We start from the raw sequence: 24,120 nt of genomic DNA on the forward strand, positions 1-24,120 counted from the left end.
TTGTGAAATCAGCGAGTGATTTGATGATCTATAGAAAATTGGGTCTTCCAATTATTCCAAATCGATCTTCTCCTATTCTTGAGGTTATGTTGTGCAAACCTTTCTTGAATTGGGTGAAGTTGAATGTGGACGGTAGCCCCTTCAATAACCTAGGTAGATGGGTGCATGTGGAGTATTTTGGGATCACTCAAGTAAGTTTGTATTATGTTTTAAGATCTTCTTTGGAATCAAGATGATATATGAGGCTGAATTTACTGGTCTAATGGAGAGTTTATTAAGAGTGAAGGAATTGGATGTTTCTGCTCTATGTATCAAATTGGATTCACTTCAGTGGTGGCATCAATTCATGCAAATAGCATTCCCTGGTTTGGCCTTCAACTATGGTCATTCATTCAACCGTTTCTTAATTAAATTCCATAGAAAATCACACACTGCTATAGGGAGGCAAACCTTATTGCAAAATTCCTAAGGAAGGATGCAGCTAAGTCTGGGGTTTCAACCATTATAGTTGATTTTCCTTCTCATATTCGAAAGTAGATAGTTATAGATTCAATGTCTAGGCCCAAATTTTGTTTTCAATAAGGGCAGTTTGAAGTCCTTGCTGATGGCATTGTCAATGTGGGGTTCCTTGTGGGGCGAGCAAAAGCGCTTTAAAGGCCAAGCAGGAGCGAAGGGGAACGAATAAAGATTCAAGCGGTCCCTCAAGCTAGCGAACAATAGAAAACCAGCCCATTACAGGCTTGGCTCCAAGGATGAGCCGACCAATCCTAACATCATTTATGAGCAGTCATATGACAAAGCCTCCCCTCAGATAAATATGTCTCTGGTGCCAGCAAGAACAATTATTTTATTCTATTTTTATTTTTTGAACGGTTCAATCAGGAGAGACGTGGAATTACTTTGCCCTTTCTTTTTTCTCTTCATACATTTGAACCTTTTAGGGGAAAAAAAAAAAAAAAACGAAGAAATAAAAAGTCCGGAGTTGATCGGCCCAGAATAGAAATCATAAATAGAAAGTGATTAAAGGTTGGTGGTCACATGATGGGGAGATGGGTAGCCCCAGTGTCAGGAAACCATGTGTAGGGGTTGGGGAAGGGGAAGGGCGGGGTATGGTGTAGTGGGCGAATGGAGGATAAGGGTTGGGAGGATAGGGGTATAGGTGTGGGATGGGTAGGGAGCAGGGTAGGGTTGCTAGCGGCAGTAACAATTGGTGGCAACAGGATTGGTGCACTGGAAGATTGTGCAAAACAAAAGGCTATTGGAGTTGCGTCCATGTCCGTGGCCACACCACTGCCCACCATGGCCACAAGACCAACCGAAGATAGGAGAGGTAGAGCACAATGGATCATAGGGGGGCACCCTACGGTAGCTGAGGTTGAACAGTATTTGTGGATGGAGGATCCACAGTTTGGATTGTTACGGTCAACTTGTGTAAGAACTTTTTCCTGAGAAGGAGGGCATGCAGATCCGTATATGGTATCGGATCAGGGTGACATAGAACCGTTGGGTTAATGTCACGAAAATCAGATTGGGAGCATGAAACACATGAATGTTGAAGTCTTCCATAGAGAGGGTGTCGATCATAGAGAGATCATTGGTGATGTATTTAGCCCATTGAAGAAACGCAATGATGGATTCATCTAGTTTTTGAATCAGATCTTGCAAGGCGAGGTGCAAAAAGAGCACCCAAGTAATAAAGGGGAGGCAAAGCAGTGAGTGTATTTCAAATCTCACGGCTGGTGGTCTTCCGATGACTAACGGAAAGGAGGAAATAAATAGACTCAAAAGAGTTATCTTGGTGACGCCAATGCTGAGCAGCCACGGCATTAGATGGAACGTCAAATTGCTTATCCCTGGAGAAAGGGAATGAGTTGGGTACACCAAAAAAATATAATTCTTAGGGTCCAGTTTGATGGACAAATAATGGTGAGAATGCACGACAGAGGGGCGGGTGGGAGAGATGGTGGGGCGATGTCAGGTGTGAGAGGAGAGCCATTAATGGGGATGAAGGTGGTGGAGTGGATTCATTAATGGAGGTAGAGGGTTGCAGACGTATGGAGGGTGGTGAGGATGGAGGTGAGTTGACATCATCCATGAAGTTGGTGAAGAAAGAAAACCATTGGGGAAGAGCACTAGCAGTGAGTGAGAAACAGGACCACACAAGCTCGCTAGAGCCAGGAGAGATGAAATTCATTGAAATGATTTCATTGATATGTTATGTATATATATATTATATATATATTTTTTACTAAAAAAAAAAAAAATACATATATCATCCCATCATGTGCCTCCATATACTTCTTAAAGATCCATAGATATTTTCTACAGAGCTCACTTGCAGAGAGACAAGGTGGGAAAGTTCTCTTTGGATGAGGGCTTAAGTTCAGACTCAATGTTGACATCATAGACAAATCCTTGGGCAGATGGAATGGTAAGAGCCAAACATGGACACAGCATGTATCGACTGAGCACAAACATTTCAGGTTTCCACGGCTTAACAGAAGGCAATTTAATTAAAACCTTCACTTTAATGTGGTAACAACAAGGCCTTTTGAAAACTTTGCTTCTAACATTTAAATTCAAGGGAAAAGGGGTCCCTGATAGCATCCTCCACACCAAGACAAAAGGAGCACAAAAGACCACCCTACCCCTTTTTGGTTGATGCCTCCACCTGCCTTCCCATTGGCCCCATGGTAACTCAGTTGCCACTGACCAGGGACCATTCTATTGCCCTAAATTCAAATATGTGGTGATCCCATGAAAAGCAAGATGGCCTTATTTGTACTACTCCAGATGATTAAGAATCAAAGATACACTTGCTATGCAGCAATTTTCCCACACAAGATCAAGATGACTTTCTAGAAGATCATGTAAAAACATTCGAGCTTTCGCCATTGTTGGACTCAAAATCTCTGATAAACACATTCAGATCTTAATCAAAAACTTCTACCATAGGTTTAGTAAAATTTCATTATAAACCATCCTTTGTTGCCTCTTTATAACCAAAAACACTTCTCTAATATTTAAACACATGATGGTCCAATGGTAGATGCCCAATTTCGCTTACCTATCCATATAATATTTGAACTTCTAAAGATTCAATGCCCACCACACGAAAGGGTGAAGATCCTTATTCGGTAGGGTTAGTCCATCAAAGCAGCAGCAATGAACTCCACCAAGCTCATCCTCATTCCAGCCATGTAATTTGCATGTATGTCACTTTTGTTTTTGGCAGTTGACAGGATTGTACCTATAACCCCAGAAAGATTATGTAAAATAAAACTCTGATGAGAGAGAAGTTTCTGGACATCAAGTCATCTACTTCCTGCGACAAGATGACCATGGTCGTTTGCATGGAAGCTGAAGAATCACTTAAAGATGAGATCATCACGGCCAGGTCCAACCCCAATGTAATGAATTGGCACACCAAGAAGATCTTCTATCCTTTCCACATATTGGCGGGCAGCAAGTGGAAGGTCAGCATATTTTTTAACTTTAGAGATATCATCTTGCCACCCAGGTACGACTTCATAATCAACCTGTATATACATAAGACAAAATCCATTAACAAGAGCACTTGAGGAGGTGCAATCTCAAGAAACCAAAAAGAGAACACTGAAGAAGTAAATAAGCATCTTAGACCTACTGTTAATTGCTCAAGAACATTTAGATCTGAAGGGAATGACTTGATTGGTGTGCCATCAGCTGATCTGTAGCCAACCCCCAACTTAATTTCTTTAACATCTGTTAGTACATCAAGCTTGGTGAGATTGAGAGAGGAGAAACCATTAATCTGACAGCAATACTTCAAAGCGACTACATCAAGCCAGCCACAGCGTCGAGGACGATTTGTGGTTGTGCCAAACTCTTTCCCCTTCAACCTAAGGCGGTCACCATCTATATCTAAGATCTCAGTTGGGAAAGGACCAGAACCAACTCTTGTAGTGTAGGCTTTTACCTGCACACCAATGTTCAAATTAAAGGTTAGGGCCTTCTGCAATGCCATGAAGCCATGGTATTTCACCATTTACAGGGAGAGGAATCCACTTACCACTCCAATAAGATCACCAAGGACTCTTGGTGCAATGCCAAGCCCAGTGCATATCCCACCTGCTGATGGGCTAGAGGAAGTGACAAATGGGTATGTTCCAAAGTCAATATCCAACATGGTTGCCTGACCACCTTCAACCAGTATTTTCTTCTTCTGTGAAATGGATTCATTCACAAAATGGACTGTGTCAGTAATATAGGGTTCCAATCGCTCAGCAAACCTCTTGTAGCGGTCCACTTCTTCCCTGAGCATGTTGGGGCCATAATCAAACCCTTGGAATCGGAAGCAGCATCTGACAATAAAAGATCAAGCTTCTGCGGGAAAGTATCCATGTGCCTCAGATCGCTTACCCTTATACCATTTCGAATCATCTTGCTTGAGTAACAAGGCCCAATCCCTCTCTTGGTCGTCCCAATAAATGAATTACCAAGCTCTTGTTCTGTAAGCCCATCTATCTCTTGGTGGAAATCAAATAACAAGTGTGCACGATCCGATACCAATATCCTACCCTTACAAGAGACACCACTAGACTCAAGGCCGTCGATTTCCTTGAAAAATCCTGGTAGATGCACCACAACTCCATTCCCAATAATACAAAGGGTTTCCTCGTTGAGAATTCCCGAGGGAACAAGGTGAAGGGAAAATTTCTTACCCTCAGAATTATAGATGGTGTGTCCTGCATTTGCTCCACCCTAACATCAAGAGAGAAGATCGTCTTCATAATCAAATTAAATAGAAAAACTGTTAAGGATAGGATGGGATTAAAATCTTAAGATTGTAAGATGTATGATATGATTTTGAGATGGATGAGTGGTAAAACTAGAAAATATAAAATAAGAAATCACTCGTGACATTTAAAGAAACTGTAATAAACTCGTTATATAACCCATCTTCTAAACTCAAAATTCAAGCTTATTCAGTTTATCAGGGTATTCCTGCTCTAGAGACATCCTAATTTCTTCCATTCTAGTTCTTTATGTACAAATCTGTACTTATTTTTACATTTCCTCTCTTAACAACCTTTTGAGTTGTTTTATTCACCACATTTCTCATCTATATTTATGAAAGTCAAGTGCAGTAACACAGGTGATAATTCATGTAAAAGAAAGAATCAGCAAATCCTTAAAATTGACATGAGTTAAGTGCTCTCAAATTTATCCAATCTGCCCAATCACAGACCACACACACACAAGGGGGGGAAAAATTCACAGGGTACAAAGAAACTCCAATTGCAGGATCTGATGTGATTTAAGCTTCAAATGTATGGATAACGGTTAGATTAAAAAGGATTCATACATCAAAATTGCATTTGATTGTGTGCTGCAGTAAATTAGACTAATAAGTAGGCTGACATTGAACCAACAACAATAATAATGAATTTCATGGACCAAACGATAGTTATGGATAACTTAGTTTTACAAGGTAATAGATAAACAGAAAACCTACCTCTCCTTAAAAAAATAAAAAAAAATAAGACTGCAACATAAATAATATTTAACTGATTGATTCTAATGTATCTGTAAATGTAGTATATAAATGTCATATCCAGATATCCTATATAAACATACAAATGAGATGAGGCATAATCTCAATCTCCTTCGAGAAAGGGAAAAAAAAAAAAAACACTTTTTCTTCTCTTTCCTTTAAGGCTGGTTATAATGAAGCTCAGTAGTGGCTTTCAAGTCTCAACTCACAAAGCAAGGAGGGAAACAAAGTGTGACAGCACTATTCAAGGATTAGTGCATCTACCACAGCTGGATGTCTCAGCAAAGCCTCAAATGCAAGACTTTCTTGGTTCCACCTTCATATTGATGAATATTTACCCTCCTTTTATTTGCAGGTTCGATTTCTCAACAGACCATTTTCATCTCTTAACTCTCGTTGCACAATTAATTAAAATACCATGTCTTTTAAATGTCTATGTATGTACAGATTTTTGACAAACGGAAATTAAACAAGTCAAAGTAACAGATTTTCAAGTTCAGTAACACAGGTGATAATTCATGTACAAGAAAGGAGAAGCAAATCCTTAAAATTGACACGAGTTAAGTGCTCTCAAATTTATCCAATCTGCCCAATCACTGAGAAAACCACACACACACACACAAGGGGGGGAATTTTACATGGTACAATGAAACTCTAATTGCAGGATCTGATGTGATTTAAGCTTCAACTGTATGAAAAATGGTTAGATTAAACAGGATCCATAGGTCAAAATTGCATTTGATTGTGTTCTGCGGTAAATTAGACTAATAAGTAGGCTGACATTGAAACCAACAACAACAATAATGAATTTCATGGACCAAACGATAGTTATGGATAACTTTGTTTTACCAGCTAATAGATAAACATAAACTCCTACCTTCTCCTAAAAAAAAACTGCAACATAATTAATATTTAATTGATTGATTTAATGACTCTGTAAATGTAGTATATATGTCATATCCTATATAAACATACAAATGAGATGAGGCATAATCTCAATATCCTTCAGGAATAAAAAAAAACACACATTTTTCCCCTTTCCTTTAAATGGTTAAATGAAGCTCTGTAATGGCTTTCAAATCTCAACTCACAAAGCAAGGAGGGAAACAAGGTGTGACAGCACTATTCAAGGATTAGTGCATCTACCACAACTGGATGCCTCAGCAAAGCCCCAAATGCAAGACCTTCTTGGTTCCACATTCATATAGATGAATATTTCCCCTCCTTTTATTCGCAGCACGATTTCTCAACAGACCAATTTTGGTCTCTTAACTCTGTTGCACATATTCACTAATTTTAAACCCCCAGATAAGGAGCTGTTCTGGGACCATGAACAGTAACCATAAACAGAGAGAGAGCAACGCACCAACCTCCACTTCAAACAAAAAATAAACCTCGAACACATTCCATTATCAAATCATTGGGTTTGGCCATAGGAATCTCAGATTATAGGGTGTCAGAAATCAGAATAGAAGCAGATAATAAGGGGACTAATGGAATGATGAATTAGGTATACACAGGTTCTGAAAATTGCTAACAGAGTATGCAATTTTCTGGGCAGAACTGAGAAGAAAAACTGAATTTAATACCTGTAAGAACTTGAGCAGATCAATAACACTTGGAAACTAACTAGTAATCCCGTACTCAATCTTAGAGCCCCCTTTTTAGACCCATAAAAATGGTCTATTACACCAAAAGGATCAAAAGCCTAACATGTATAGAAGGCTAAACACAAAAGCCGCCTAGGCGATGCCTTGACAACAATGGTTGTGTATACCAGCTTCTTTTTCAGCCAACAGCCCAACATAATTTTTATTTCATTAAAAAAAAAATAACTATTTTTACCTGATATCACCGAAGATAGAATTGAAAGCTCCATATTGATAGAACAAAGAAGTATAGCAAGACATTTAGAAATCCACCCAAGTCAAAGGCCTTCCCACGTGCAACCAAACAACATTGTAAGGAAACACCTCTGATGCATGAAGGTCTATCGCAGGACATCAAAAAGAGGCCAGCCTAGCTGGCCTAGTTTGTCTAGTCGTTTAATTTGTCTAAGTTAGTTCTGTTTTGTTGCTTAAGTTGGCCTAAATGGGCTTAATTAGTGGAAATAAACCTTGGATTGGGTTATGTATGTCTTGGGCCTTTGATCCCATGAATTTTCATTGTAATGGGTCTCTAACATGGGTACACAGGATTAGTTAAGTTAGTGTATTTATTTCCTTATTCTAATTGTTATTAATTGTTTTAATTATGTTGGGCTAAGATTCTACAAATCCAATCCTATTTTGAGTCAGTTTCCTGCTCAGTTTATGTCACCTTGTTAGTTAAGGATTGGGTTAGGCCTTTCCTTTTTAGTGTTTGAGTTTGTTTGAGTCTTCTATGTAAATTTGTAAGGGGTCTATAATTTGTCTTAAGTTAGTTCTGTTTTGTTTAAGTGCTTAAGTTGGCCTAAATGGGAGCATGAGGCAGTGCACCGCATTATTGACTGCACGTAAAGCGATCGTTTTTAACTGTTAAGGTGCAATAAGGCAACGCCTTAGGCACCTTATGCGTGCTTTATGGGCAAGGCGTCACCTTGTACCCATTTTTTATTTTTTTTTTAACTATTTTACCACTGGTTCCATCTAGATTTTATCGATTGGCAGGTATATAGGAAGTTTACACATGAGAAGCATGGGATCAAGGGTATTTGAATAGAAAACCTCAACAAAAAAAGAAAGAAAAAAGAAACACACAAATCACATTACATTACTAACTGAGAAATTGTGCGAAGGTTTTGGGGCCAACGTGGATCTTACTCCGGCGGCAACGAAACTCCACCGGTGACCATGGTTGTCACGGCGCCAAGGCGAACCAAGGTGGTGGAGGGTTGTCTAAGCACTTAGGCGAGAAGGCGCACGCATTGAGGCGAACAAGGCGACCAATTGTTATTTTTTATTTTTCCTATTTTCGAACATTATTTAGTAAGCTATATATACCTTGTATCATAAAAAATCAAGATTAAGCAACATCAAGTCATTAAAAATCAACATTTAGTTGTTTTTAGAATGTTTTAACATGATAGAATTTATAAAATTTTCATAATTGAGAAAAACTCCAGAATTTAAAAGTTGAAAATCAGCCCTATAACCAAAATCAGTTTTTCTTCTTGGACTGGGGGTTGACTTTTTATCCTTTTGGAATTTGATTTTTAAACTATTTTTATTGGATTCAAATAAGGTTATTTGCTCTGGTTACCAATATTGATTGATGATGACTGATGAAGATGAACTTAGTTTACTCACTTTATTGATTTGTCTTTTTATGAATATCTTGCATTGGTAAGTATGAAAGCATATGGGTAGTTTATATAATTTTTAATGTCATCTGAGCCAAATAGAAGTCACATAAAAAATAAAACACTAGAAGATTTATTCAATAAGGCAACGCCTTATGTCCGCCCTATCGCCAAAGCGCTCCGAAAGACCCTCAAAGGCCTCGGTTGCCTCACCGCCTTAATAACCTTGCATCCAACCACCTTGTGGTGTGAAGCCCAAGTGTTTTCTTATTATTATTCTCCTTCCTCCATCTCTTCTCCATTAAAAGAAGTGAGTGTTCTTCTGAAATTTCTTACAATTCCAAATCTGATTTGGAATATGCAAGGGTTTTTTTACATGAATTTCAATTGAGGGAAACTAGCCATTGGATCTATCCAGATTTAGGGAGATGTCTAAACACAAAGGAAGAACTAGACCAGAAATTCTCCTTGATCGGAGCAGCTGATCTAGAGTTATTTCATCATTCCAATTCTGCTCTCTATTCCCAGATTCTGGGTTTCTACAATTCTGAGTACTGATCCAATTTGATCGTCCTGTTAGGTGATTATTGTTGCATAATTCTGTCATATCAGATTCGATTGGTGATTAATATTCTGCTTTCAATTTGATAAATTGATATGAGATTTGACTGAAATACCCCTTTCCTAGTGCAACAAGGACTGTTACATAAACTCAGGTCTGGATTGATCTGAGGTTTTCAGCAAGGGTTCTTTCCCCATAGAACAGAACTGGAACAAGACAGCCAAAGGTCTTCCCACGTGCCCAAACAACATTGTAAGGATAGTCCTCCCCCTCATTTTTCCTTTCCCTCACATCATTTTTGCAAGGCAGCCATAAGGCTCACTTCCCTATTTAGGCTTCTATGAGAGCCCATCATTGGTCCCTGGTCCCCTTGCACCTCAAAAAAATAAGTCTACACAATAATGAAATATCTTTATGCAAAATGAGCAGATATTATCAATGGATTCCATTTCAGTGAGAGACTGGCTCAAAATAAGATCATTTAGTTTGAAGGACTAATAGGATTACACTGAACATGGTAGAACACCCCCCCCCCAAAAGATCAGTGTTATGGACAACTTCATTATGAGTTTCATCTCAACTCCCAAAGTACGACATCAACTTCAGAGACCTCAAATATTCCTTAGAACTACTACATCCTATACATAGAAAAGGGAAAATATTGGCATCCATTATATTAGTTAACATCACAAGATGGGTTTATGATGCGATCCTGGGTTCCAAAACCCTTAAATTTGGATTGCAATAGGACCACAGAAGTGAATAAAATTCAAAGTAATACTATAGTGGCAGTTTTGTAAATATTCAGAACAGTTTAGGACCCTTTTGAAGGACATCAACTTCAGAGACCTCAAATATTCCTTAGAACTACTACATCACTATACATAGAAAAGGGAAAATATTGGCATCCAAACCTTTCTTATATTAGTTAACATCACAAGATGGGTTTATGATGCGATCCTGGGTTCCAAAACCCTTAAATTTGGATTGCAATAGGACCACAGAAGTGAATAAAATTCAAAGTAATACTATAGTGGCAATTTTGTAAATATTCAGAACAGTTTAGGACCCTATTGTAAGGAACAAAGGACCTTGGTACAGAGTGGAAAGTAAATTAAAGCGAAAAGAGCTTTTTAGGAATTACAAAACAGGTTGGGACTACAGTGGAAACAAAATATTAATAGAAGAGCCTTTACGAACTTGCAGCAATCAAGGGCTTATTCGTAATTACAGAATTCTATCCCTTCTTGACATCACGACAATGGCAGAAAACCAGCAGAAGAAGAAGATCCTTCAGTTGAAAGATCTCTCTAATATGGTCATCATTTGACCTGAGATTTCAGGTAACGATTTGCTACACTTAACCCTACTGAACCCAATCAATAACAGTCCCAACAACCTAAGATTAAAGTAAAAAATAAGTTGCTGAAATCAAGTCTGGCGAAGGTTTCAGGTGGGTTTTCAGTTGCAAGTCTTTAACTCCTAGTACAAAAGGGGATTTAAGGAATGAGATCCATGGGCTTGAAATGCTCTAAGGAGGACACCCGATGCCCAAAATCTCAGGCTCAATGGGGCTCTTATGAAGGATCATGTCAACTCAGTCTATGTTATCGCTGTCAAAAAGAAAAGAAAAGGAACAGTAGCAGAAAGGGAGAAGAAGATAACAAGAGAGATACAGAATTACTACGAAGAACCAAACCTGAAGGAGGGATGCTGGAGTCGAACAAAAGAGAGGGAGGAGGAGAGTAGCCTCCTCTTAAAGGGCATCTAATATCAGGGTAAAAATGTATTTTTGCCCTCCTCTTCCTCTTTTCCTTTTCTCTTTTGATGGATCTCTGCAACACCGAAAACAACAACCTGCTTCACACAGTGCAAGAGGCTGACTCTCCACCAAGCATCATACACGGTGCAAGCACTGTTAGAGAGGCCTGGTGCGATCCAAATGGGTCCTACCCCAACCTCATCAACAGACGGATGAGAAAGGGAATTCCATTTCAAAAACTGGCTGGAGGTAACGGGGAAGAAGCTGAACCTCATTAACAGACGGATGAGAAAGGGAATGCCATTTCAAAAACTGGCTGGAGGTAATGGGGAAGAAGCTGACCTTGGCTGATTTGGACTTCAACCCCCTATTTCTTCACATCAGATCTCCTTTTGGTGTGTCTATGATCCTCATCCAAGCTCATCTCATGATTCCTTCGAACTTTTCACATAATAGTCTCTTCCTTGGAACCCCTTCTGTAACCTAGGGTTCCAAAGAGAGGAAATTGAAGCGGAGAACTTGTAGGACAACCCTCAAACCAAAATCGTGAGCACTGCTACCAAGTTAGAATGTAGGGATTGTGAGAGAACAAGAGATGAAAAGAAAGGGGAGCGGGATTAGAAGGTTGAAGAAGGAAAAGAGAAGAACAAGAGAAATAAGGGTAGAATGATCTCTCCCACACCTATTTTGCTTCCTTAATATAATAAAAGGAATTACATACACCTCCCTAGGGAGGTATAAGGTAAAAAAAACAGATACAATATAAGACAACAAGTAAATAAACTAGTTCCCAAAGTACCCTTAATACAGAAACTCTAACAAGCAGCGCATTGTCAAGACCACATAGTTTGGTTGATTGGAAACCAAGTTTCAGTCCCCGTTCTTGCCTTGGTGTTCCACTGAAACCAAGCAGCTGATGCTGTGCTCCTGGTTGTTGATCTGGAGTTTGAATAATGATTTTAGTAAAACGCAACATCTTATAAGAAGGGATTCACCCTGCAGATTGCAATTTTCACCAATAAACCATCGGCAGATAAAATGGTGGAGGGATGGGGTCAGGATTATGAAAGTGCCAAAATTGTCTCTGCCACTCTTCATTGCTGCCGAGTTTATATGGTCAATGGCATAGGGGTTCGACCTATCAAGCCATTAAGGAGAGGAGAGCTATGTCAATATTTATGTCGAGACAAGGACATTGGTGATCACAAGGGCTGGAATTAAGGGGATTGAAGTTCACTAATTGTGAAGGTGAAGGACATAAAGGGGACAATGCAGGGGGAGGAGGAAGTGTGTGCAGTAGAAAGTTCATGGTGTTCCCGAAGAAATCGCTGAAGAAGAATAAGGAAATTGTTTTTACACTTGTGAGATTGAACAGTCTGAAGTGATGTTTAAGATGGAGAGCTACATCTGTTTGTGATATGACTAAGAGTCACTAATACAACCCTATAGAAAATAAAAATGATCAATGTGGCAAGACATAACTTGTCACTCTTATTACAGAGAGCAAACTTATTCTTAACAAGTTTCAATGACTAATGCAAAATTTCTTGATATGATCCACTGTTCTAAAGAAGAACAAGAAGACAAAGGCTTTATTCAACAAAACCAGTTAAAAAAATATTTAAAAACAGAGATTCAGCCCAGCAAATCAGAAACTATGACAACTTAAATCAATGGAAGGAGGTATAGATATCCAAACAAAAGGAATTTGGGGGAAAATAAAGTAAATTCTACCTGACAGCGAGCCACAATATTGAAATGCCCGGCCAAGACGTCAACGAGCTTTCCCTTCCCTTCATCACCCCATTGAGAACCCAAAACGCCCGAAACCTGACTAAGCGATCCAATTCGTTCCGATACATCTCCTGTCCGCTCAACCACTCTCAATGGGGACGAAGGAGTCACAGCTTTGGCAGAGCATATCACAACCTGCCGAAAGGTCCTAGAAGCAATGGGAAGTTGCAGAACAGACCTCTCACCTGTGACCCTTGCACCATTGAAGCTCTTTTGGGGAATTGAGATAGGGTTTGAGTCAAATTTTAATGAAGAGAGGCTCATGATGTAGGAGGTTTCAGTCCCTTTCTGTAGCACAGATCCTCAAACAGCAAAGAGCCAAGTCAGTAACTTTTGGAAAGGTTCATGTACAAGTTTGAGAAATGTAAAGAAATGGTAAAACTTCAGTCAATAGAAATAGGAATGGAAACATTCAGGCATTAAACATTTCCGGAAACATTCGGGCACCTAACATTTCTGTTTCAAATTTTGGGATTAGTAATTCGTTTACAAATTTGTAAGCAAGTTCTACCAAGGATTATACATAAATGACTATATAAACTTTTCAATAATATATCACTAAGAAAATTCCACACCTCTCATTGGATCAAGCTACTGAATTTTCCTACCAAAGGAAAAAATAAAATGAACCAACTAACAACACAAGCAGCCAAACGAATTTATTCCTAGGTCAGTTTACCGAACTGAATATTTACAAACTCACAAAACAGATGAAGCACATTTTTTGGAGGGGGAATCCAATAAACATCATGAATTTAGTATTAGAATACATTTATAAATTAGAAAAATTATATCTAAGTCGATCTAGTCATAAATCAAAATTAGAGCAGTACTTTGATGATATATGTACTGAAACAGATGGTAGTGAATAGGATTATGGTGCAATCCGGGATTTCAGAAACCCTATTCGGATCGCTATGGCTCCACGCCGCCCACCCAAATGTTAGAAAACCCAAATCAAAGATATAGGGGCAATGCTGTAATTTTCTTGTATTCCAAAAGCAACCACGTGAATAGGAGTAGAGTTATAATATAAAAAAGAATTTAGGGGAGGGATATTTCTGAAAAGTTATAAATATGGTGTCAAATTCCTCTCAACCAAAATAGAGCAGCCTAGCGACAACCTTCTTGTAATCAAACCAGCACTTCATTTTCTCAAAGCCCATGAAACTTTAGATTATGATTCACTATCCCCTACCCTCTAAGTCAACTAATAACAAATGCAAACATTAGTTCTAATATCAGAATAGAACCTGTGAAGGTGTCGCTGGCGGTAAATTGCCAGGTTCAGATCTGAGCTCGATGTATACTCACAGCAGATATCACGTTCAGACCTGAGTTTCTAGGGCTTGAGCCACCCTAGAGTGACAATCAAAAGCCCAGTCTATGAGGCGAAAAGAAGGGATGAGAGATATCAGTTCCCTATCGTGAGTGGCTGTTAGGTCACACAGAACAGGGTAATGATATCAATAGCAGTAAATAGAAGAAAGGGAGAAAGAGAAGAAAAAGGATAAGGCAGAGAGGAATATGGAAAGAGCAGCAGCAGTAGCTAAGCTATACGAAGGGCATATATGGTAGCAAAGAACTTACTGGAGAAGGGAAGAGTAAAGAAGGGGTGGCAGCTGTCAACCAACTCAACCAGCAAAACACGCAAACACTGACTACCCTTGAGAAAACTCAACTCAATTCATTCCATTACGTAATCTCCAACATGGCACACCTCCATGATAATAGAAACCAACTCAAAGAAACTAAACAAACTAGGCAATGTCTCAAATAAAGAAGCTACTAAAAAACTCCTACGTAATCTACCCACCCAAATAAAATGAAATAACTAAGAGACTAAATCTTTTATCAACTACCAGCCCCTTTTAGATCAGAAAACCATGTTGGACCAGATGTGTCTTGGCTTAGGTCTCCAAAGAGGGTCATTCCGGTCCAGCCAGACTAGGGAACTGCATCAAATTATTAAACCTAACTACGGACTACAACCTGTCCTCGAGTACAAAGTTTAACCACCACACTATAGCTTTTGAAATTATATTCATTGAGTCATAGATGATAGAGTGAAATCCAAGAGGGGAGGGATGGCCTGAGGAAGAGAGAGAGAGGTTATTAAAAGGCGGAAAGGATGATGAATGAGCTGCAACTGTCAAGACACCAGCCAGGGTAATGAAGAGGCTCCAACCATTGAGTGTTTCTTCACCAGTGAAAAGGGTGATGATCTGAAGAAACCTGATGAAAGCAGACCAGAGAAAGTGTGATTAGGTCCCCAGAAGCCAGACGGCTGCTAGCTACAGGGCAGAGGGGACGATCGAGTGATAGCTTCGAGTTGTTAAGGGTCAGGGTTCGGGGAGAGAGAGAATAACAGGGATGAGTCACCGCTGTGAGAATCAAATGGAATTCTGTTATTTGTTTAATCAAAGAGAAGGAACCCTTGTTGTCTCTCAAGTCATTGTAGTGGCACTATTTTGTGTTTTAAGAACAGGAACCATATGAGGTTCAGGGCTCAAGTCTGTTCAATTATAACAAATTCAAGAACTTGAACAAAAAACATAAGGAAAACAAGCATCAATTCAAAACACCATCTCCCAATCAAAATAGAACAATATGACATCTCAAAGAACTGACACATAACAAAACAAAATACAAAGTTGAAATTCAATACCCCTGGTGCCGATCAGAAGGACAAGAGGATGAAGAGCTGCAGGCTGTCGACTGAGTCAGAACCGGACCAAGGCTGGGACAGCACCGGACCAAGAAATTGGTCCAATCGGCTGGAGCACTTTAGTACTCAGGTCTGTTGAAACACATCATTTTCTTACTCTATCAGGGCTCTACAAGCTAATCAATTGATGAATGAAGTTGGACTCTTAGAAGTTGTTCTTTTTATATTACTTCTTTATTATTTTAGGGAAAAGGTTGGGTATGCCGCCGATATCATGTATGCTAGCACCCATTGTGTCTATCTCTCTCTATCGGCGGCATACCTATCCCTCTCCCATTATTTTATATATCTTTAGATGGACTAAGCCTGATGTTAACAGTCCAGCTCACCTTTTATCTCTTTATTCTTATCTTATCCTATCTTCTTTTGGATAAAGCTTACCTGTAATTCAGTCTTTATGCTATCCAACCTAGTAGAGGCTATAAAAACAGTACAGGCCGTAGGCCTCCCCATCAATTTTAACAATATAATACTTCAGATATTTATCGGTAAGCTATGGATTCAATGTAGCTTGGTGAATTGCTTCGGTAGATTCCTAGCCTGTCCTAGGTAGACTCCTGGTCAATTATCTTGTTTATTTCCTGCTTATTCTCTCTCCAACTTCAAGTCATTCTAATCATTTTCTATAGTATTATCTTGGAATTCTGATTCTGATTTAGTCTGTTCTTATTCCATTTCAACCCTTCATCAGATTCTTTTTAACTTCATACTTGCTGTTCTCTGATATTCAGCTTTAGATCTGAAAAATTCCTTCACTTGGTCAGTTTTTCTAGTAGCACTAGGACTTCTCCATAACTCCATATCTTGTTGCCAAATTCTGCAGATTGATTCTAACAATGGCATAGACCCTTTGACTGAAGCTTGGATATGTTCTGAATTATCATACTTTTTCCTAATTCTGGTTTCTTTCCTTTTTGTGACTTTGTTGTGCTAACTTGCGTACAGGAAAAGCTTAAACCTGTTTCTATGACTTTGTGGTGCTAACTAAACTTTGTTCTGAATTATCATACTTTCCTAATTCTGGACCTTTGGTTTCTTCCCCCTTTGTAACTTTTTTGTGAAAGTTAAACTTTTTTGTGCTAACTTTCGTATGGCAAAAATTTAACCTGTTTCTATGACTTTGCTGTGCTAACTAATGAAACCTGAAAATCCTGATTTCAGCTGAATCAGTGACCACATTCGAGAGACCTCTCTCGAAGCACGAACAGGTTTTTTGCCTTTGGTGGTTCCGTTGAGTCGCAAGGATGACAACCTTCTTCTCTACAATTCCTTATCTTTGTGTTTTATCATTATTTTAACTTCCCAAAATACCTATCCCTCTCTTGTTATTTACATCTTGCCATTAAATTATTTCATTCCTAGTTTGCGCTTTCCAAACAACTTTACTACCCATGAATTACAAGTTTTCCTTGTTAGAGTGCCTTCATTAATTTACATAATTGCAATCCATTGACTATTTAAGTTGTATATTATCCGGGTTGGCCCATAAGCGATCCAAACCAGGATATTGGAACCCCGGATCCACGTCACAATGGCAAAGCACCTATGACTAATAGCAGCGACAGTGAATGCTATTACGCTCATAAGGTAGTACACACTGCCAGATTTTGCCCCATGAAAAAGAAGACTAATGCAACCATCACTACAGCTGTAGCAGATGAAGAAGCGGCTAACGAGTTCAATGGCTACCCACCAGACAACAAATGAGAGCATGATGAGCACAACCCTGCTGGTTGAAAGTTGAAACTAAAGGAGAAGACTGGAGACACCGCTACATTTTCTACACACAAACACACAGCAAGTGGAGCTAAAATAGCTGAGGTAATTGTGGACAGCTGTAGCTCTGTATATGTAATCCTCTGTTGATTGCGGCATGTTACCTACAACGATGCACCCAAGGTCTCCCTCCTTACTGGCAATACTTCAGAAGTAAATCAAAAGTGCTTTGTTCCTCTAAAGGTTCATGCTTATGAAGAGGAAGTACGCAGCCTCCATGAAGTTACTGATGTACTGCAAAGCCAACCATGGGTGTACGATAATGATGTGGTGGTGGCGGTAGCATTAAAAATCAGTGCATCTTCAAATTCAATGAAAGGCCATTAAGTTCAACACCATCAACATCCCAGCAGAGAAGCCAAGAGGAAGGGCTCTCAAAGTTACAAAACGAGAGAGCAAATATAAGCAGATCCTAGCACTTCCAAAGAAGCAGTTTAATGGTACCGTATCTGAAGACTCATAACAGTACCAAATGACAAGATCTTTAATCAAAGAATAAGTTCAAATATGGGAGATTTTATATAAAAGCAACTCAGATGGTCAGAACAGACTGATGTTCAGATCGAGTTCAATAAATAAGGGACAGAATGTTTCCTGAAAATCTGGATTGATCCAATGGTTAGATACTTAGATCAGAAAATATGGACAAACCCTAGTTGTGCTGGGATAAGGATAAAACAGTAATTTGACTTATCAAAAGAGATCTCGAAATTGGGGTTGAACTTGCCAATCGATTCTGCATCTAGGTTAGAAAACATTAGCAAAACAGACCATGGAATCAAAATCAAGCTTAACTTACTTGAAGAACAATATTCTAATCAAGGACAGAATTGGAAATCTTAGATAAATCAAGATACATGTCAGAATGTCACGAAATTGGAATCAAGTTTCTAATAAGGGTTGATGAACAATGAGTCAAAATATGGAGGTACTCTAATGGCTGGATCTCTCTAACCAGAATTCATGCAAAAAAAGTCTTTTGTATGAATTTCGGTTAGACAGAATTTGATGAACTAGAGGAGTAGTGACTAGAAGATGAATAGCAGAAAACAACTAGAACTTGAACTTACTTGTTAATGGAGGAGAAAAGGATGGAAAACAAAGTACAGATATAGAAACAACCGGGCTTCACACCGCATGGTAGTTGGATGGATCAAACACCAGTTAAACCTTGATCAAACCCAAGTTTCCTTCATCAAACACAAGGAACATGAAGAGAGGAGCAGCAAAATATTTTCATAAATCAAATTTCATGTACAATGCTAGGCCTCCTTACAAACTTATATAGATAACTCAAAAACAGATCTAAACACTGAAAAGGAAAGGCCTAACCCAAACCTTACCTAATAAGGTAACATAGACTAACGAGGAGACTGACTTAAAACAGGACTGGGCTTCTAGAATACAAATCCAGACTAACTAAAACATTTAACAAGAAGTAAAATAAAGTAATAAAGACTCTAACTTAATTAATCCCGTATGTCTAGCCTCTAGCCATATTATAGGCCCATTAAAAAGCGGCCTATTACAATGAAAACACATGGAATCAAAGGCCCACACATACATAACCAACCCAAATCTTATTTTTAATAAAATAAGCCCATTTAGGTGATTTAACTGCTTCACAGTTCCTAGAGACCAACAAGGATTTGGGACTTATGTTGGTGATAGTGACGAGGGAGGTGACCCCTCAACCAGAATTAAGCTTCCTACACGCCAAGGAGCTCAGGCCGCAAAACCATTGCACATTATTGCATCTATTTTCTGGCTCCCAATCATGTGCATGACTAGAAGAAGCAGAAAATCCTTGATCCGATTTCCAAGGCGCAGGTGGTTGGCCAGACTCAACCACCCCAACAGCCATGGTCATAAGCTCTCAAATGCTGGGGAATTTCTGACTTTTCAGCTTTGGTACCGAAAGAATTATACAATGAATTGACACTGATGAGGGATATTCAACACACTATTGATTTGGTCCTAGATTTTGTGCTTCCCAATCTGCCTATAATGTAGAGCTAGGTCGATGATGACCTATCCTACAATAAGGATTCCTGGAGCTGACAAACAGCAGGATTAACAAGTGGTTCCAGCAACACAAAACAGAAAATAGAAACTTCGAAATCGATGAAGGGAGAAGAATGGGGAAGAAGATAGTGATAGGGAAGGATAGATAGTTTGAGCCTCTCACTCTCACCTAGGCATCTCACCTCGAGGCCTCTAACCTCACATAGGACTCTCTAGTACACTGCCTCTCACAGCCAATGGAATAAACCAACTCTTTTTTTACTTTCCATTCATCGTCTCTAGAGCTCTATGGCTCATACATTTAAATAGTCTCGCTGAAATTACAAAATAGAAAGTAGCGGGAATTTCTTGTACAATAAGAAAAGATAAAAGTCGAAACAAATCTCCACCTATCTATGCCAAATAGAAGGTAAATAAAACAAAGAACCCATCAAAGCTAGCTGCTGATATGGGCCCCACACACTGTTCACTTGAACAGTAACCATGGGTACTGTTCACGTACGATCGTCCTCCTTTTTTTTCCTCCCTGAATTCTATTATAGTCCTCTTCTTCTTCATGCTTTGATCTACATCAACTCTCCCCCACTTAAAAGAAACTCAACCTCGAGTTCTGAACATTTGAACAAGTACCTTGGTGTCATAATGTTAAGTTTCGGTCCATAACACTACTCCGGCAGCTCACGGATGTTTGGAATGTAATCTTCACAGCGGGGAACTTATATCATAAAGTTAGAAGAGAGATATATGTGATGTGGAATTAGATAAACCCTAAAATGTCGTTGAAATATTGGGAACAGAACAGACTGAAATTGTTCCTTATGCCATTCTAGCCAATGCGTATCCTGCAAACTGCATGGGAAGTTTTACGTGCATCAGATTAAGACCTCAAATACACATATGTTGGTGTAAATGTCTTGTATTTCGTCGCAGTTTAATCCAGGAGTACTGGTGCAACACCTAGACAGGCAGGAGCAGTCCCACTAGCCGATTAGCGAGCCGTGGGGGTTGCAAGGGGGGCAGGAAGCCCCCCTACATAGCAGGGGGTGTAGGGGGGCGCAGCCCCCCGCTCAATTTTTTATTTGAAGGCAATTGTGTACTTTCAGGATTAGGGTTTTTTTCGCTATATATTTGTAGCGAAGTTTCTTTCTCTGTAATGCAAGCAATACTGAGAGGTGTGAGGACGAGCGCTGTAACCCTATTCTCCATTGATAGTGAAGCAAGATCTCATCTCACCGGGGACGTAGGCAACCTTGTCGAACCTCATAAAATCATTGTGCATTGTTTATTTTGTTTTTTCCATTATCTTCTGCATCGTTTTAGGGTTACGTTTCTACACATAGTCACATTGTCACCAAGGTTGATGAGTTTCTTAGATACTATTCTATTTTCAAGTTCTATGATTTTGAAAGAACTGTCAATTTATCAGCTGGCATTGTCAAAAAGCGATCTTAGAATAATGGATCAAATATAACTAGTTCTGGTATCAAGCAGCGACATCAGACAGCTGCAATTTGGATTTTGGACCCTTGAAGTATTGATGACTTACTGTATTTGATTGGCAGACTTTTCCGATGAGGATTCGGAGGCTTTGATTCATTTTTATCTCATTCGTTGGAGTGAGAATTTTCATTCCCTTTGAACGGTTCAATTTCCTACCAGAGGATTAAAGAAGATATATTGTTTTTGTGCTTCAATTGTTCTGATTTTCTGTGCAAGTAAGATTTGGAATTGGAAGAAACGTAGGAGTGTCCAGTATCCTTGTTTGATGATTTGGTGTAGTTTCTACAGTTTTGCTGCCTGCAATGCCAATGCTGTGATGCATGCTCCCAGGAATTTAATGAAATATATAAAATGCTCCTATGGTCATAGCTGTGACTCGGTGAAAAGGAAAATAAACTTACTACTTTAAAGCCCAATATAAAGATTCACAGAAAGCAAGAACTTCCAAAAAAGAGCTTACAAATTGGAAAGGATTCAGGAGGGTTGGGTGACAACAAACAAAATATCCATCTTTATAAGGATTGGATTAATAACAAAAGCTGGAACCCAAAATCCTCAGATTAAATATTCAGGAGACAATCCAAGAAACGAAGCTACAGTATTTGGAGTGACGCAAATTTTTAATAAGTGATCGAATATATTATAATCAAGTATATGATGGACAGAATATCAAATACATTGCAAACTTGACCATTGGACTGCAGTTATAGTGCAAAATTCAAACCCAAAATTCTTCAAACGAAAAACAAAGAAATTAGAGCAACTACTTCTAACAGACCAGATTGGAAAGAATTCTTGTAGACAGAAGTAATAATATTAGCAGCTAAAATAGAAAGCCAACAATGAAGGAAACCAAAGCAGGCTCAAGGTGGCAACAAGGGATTACCACACCCTGACCCATATTATAATCAAGTATATGATGGACAGAATATCAAATACATTGCAAACTTGACCATTGGACTGCAGTTATAGTGCAAAATTCAAACCCAAAATTCTTCAAACGAAAAACAAAGAAATTAGAGCAACTACTTCTAACAGACCAGATTGGAAAGAATTCTTGTAGACAGCAAGTAATAATATTAGCAGCTAAAATAGAAAGCCAACAATGAAGGAAACCAAAGCAGGCTCAAGGTGGCAACAAGGGATTACCACACCCTGACCCAACAGGAACCCAATCCATCAACACTGCATTCGTCCATGAACAATTTCATTTGCCATAAAAGTTTTCTCAGTTGCAATCTGAAAGTCCAAGAAATAAGAACCAACACACCAAAGACAACAAAGCCTTCAGACGAACCACGTAGAAACTCAAATTGAACAGCCCAATTTTAGTTCAGATTCATGGAAAGCATCAAGAAACTTAACTTATTAAAAAATAACCACAAATATCAATGGGTTGATTTTTAAAAGAAAAGGGAGGAATTTGAACAAATGGAAGAAATAGTAATCAAATTTCAAAAAGAAACATATCAGCAATAACAAAGTTCCCAGTTCCGATTCTGAAGTTAGCATTCACTCACACATACGGACTCACGCGCAGAGAGGAGGAGAGAGAGAGAGAGAGAGAGAGAGAGAAAGAGAAAGAGAAAGAGAGAGGAAGAGAGAGTTTCATGACACACCTTCTTAGTGGCTTACTCGTTCCGGGCTGGATTTGGCCCAAAACCTTTGCAAATAGGAAGAAAAAAGCTGCGTTCAGTACCCACCAAACGTTGCTCCGGGTATGGGAGAAAGAGGGGGAGACGGGAAGGAAGACCTGAAAAGAGTTGGAAGAAACCCAGTTATATCTAGAGAACGAGAGAAGAATCCCTACAGCTGCGTTCGGTTGTCCGGAGAAGGAGATGAGGGAGAAGTACAAGAAAGAAGAGAAAAATGTCACAAAGAGCCCGAGCTAAATTGGGAATCTTTAGCTCAAGCGTCACTGTACATCTCCCCTGCCCGCTCCCTTAAAATTAGGGATATCACAAAAGTAATCTCAAACTTTGTTAATGTTTTCTCATTTAAAAATAAAATCCATGTAGGGGTAGGTGAGGGCGTGGAAAGAAAATAAAGTTTCCTTGAGCTAAGAATGTAAGGTCATTACTACACCCCCAATTTAAGATTCCAATCAGCCCATGTTATTCTCTCGGACCCATCCTACAACAATTGTGGCCATCAGTTGAAGGAATAAAGTTTTTCTTCACCCATGGTTCACAAAACACCTAAAAATGTGAAGCCATTACTAGACCCCCTCTTTATTAGAGAGATTCGAATTACTCCTTTGTTATTCTTTGGCCTATCACAATTATGGTCATTAGTGAAGGAATTCTTCTTTTATCGTGGCTTGAGGGAAATTCTTCAAAATAAAAAAGAAAGGAAAAAAATGAATAAAACTTTAGGATCTAGTGACTTACATTCTAAAGACTAGACCTATTGATGGACCCTATTATTAGATTGAGAATAGCATATCATAAGAACACATGGAAAGACAAAGCTCAATTTGCTTTAAGTTGAAAATCAAAGTAAAAATATTACAATGCAGTCTTTACATTCTCTAAGTAATGATTCTCGCTAAAATATTGCTTTATCAGGTAGGCATTGCTATTCATGTGATGATCCTAGGTTGACACTTAGAAGGGGTGAATCAATGTCACAAAATTTTCCTTCAAAATTACTAGACAAGGTCTTGATATGCTTGAACTAATGGTGGTCTCTAACACAGTTGCTCACGACCACCAAATGCACTTCACTGCTAATGGATGCATTGATATACACACCGGATCTTTACTTGTCACACAATGTGCAAACATCAAATGGCTAGGGCACCTCAATTTTAGAAGTCTACAGTTGTGTGCACCCTTGCCTCACAAGAGTCCCAACTAGTAGAATGGTTAGGCCTCTAAGGTATGCACACCCATCTTGCATTCAAACACACTCCAATATAATTGCATAAAGTGGACAAAGTACAAGACAATGGTTTACGTGGCTCGGTAGTGTGCCTACATCCATAGTGCAATACCCTAACTAGGGTTTTGTATATGGCACTATATGCTACAATTTTTTTATAGAAACCACCATCTAGGAACTCACAATCCCTGCTTCAGTTTGTGCACAACCACACAAACGAGGGTACTACCTTCGATCAAGCCCCCCACTTGAACGAAGTTACAATACTTGAATG

General features: G+C 39.0%; 1 protein-coding gene across 1 annotated transcript; it reads right to left on the reverse strand.

Moving 5' to 3' along the window:
* Positions 1-2,911: 2,911 nt before the first annotated feature.
* On the reverse strand, positions 2,912-22,933 carry LOC122064832 (adenylosuccinate synthetase 2, chloroplastic-like). Its single transcript, XM_042628615.1, is given in 7 exon segments — positions 2,912-3,539; positions 3,647-3,958; positions 4,052-4,335; positions 4,338-4,743; positions 12,875-13,236; positions 22,113-22,202; positions 22,583-22,933. Coding segments are annotated over 6 exon segments (1,566 nt in total). The 5' UTR covers positions 22,144-22,202; positions 22,583-22,933; the 3' UTR covers positions 2,912-3,368.
* Positions 22,934-24,120: the final 1,187 nt, after the last annotated feature.

This window comes from Macadamia integrifolia, unplaced genomic scaffold (assembly GCF_013358625.1).
Source record: "Macadamia integrifolia cultivar HAES 741 unplaced genomic scaffold, SCU_Mint_v3 scaffold1787, whole genome shotgun sequence".
In the NCBI taxonomy this organism is placed as follows: domain Eukaryota; kingdom Viridiplantae; phylum Streptophyta; class Magnoliopsida; order Proteales; family Proteaceae; genus Macadamia; species Macadamia integrifolia.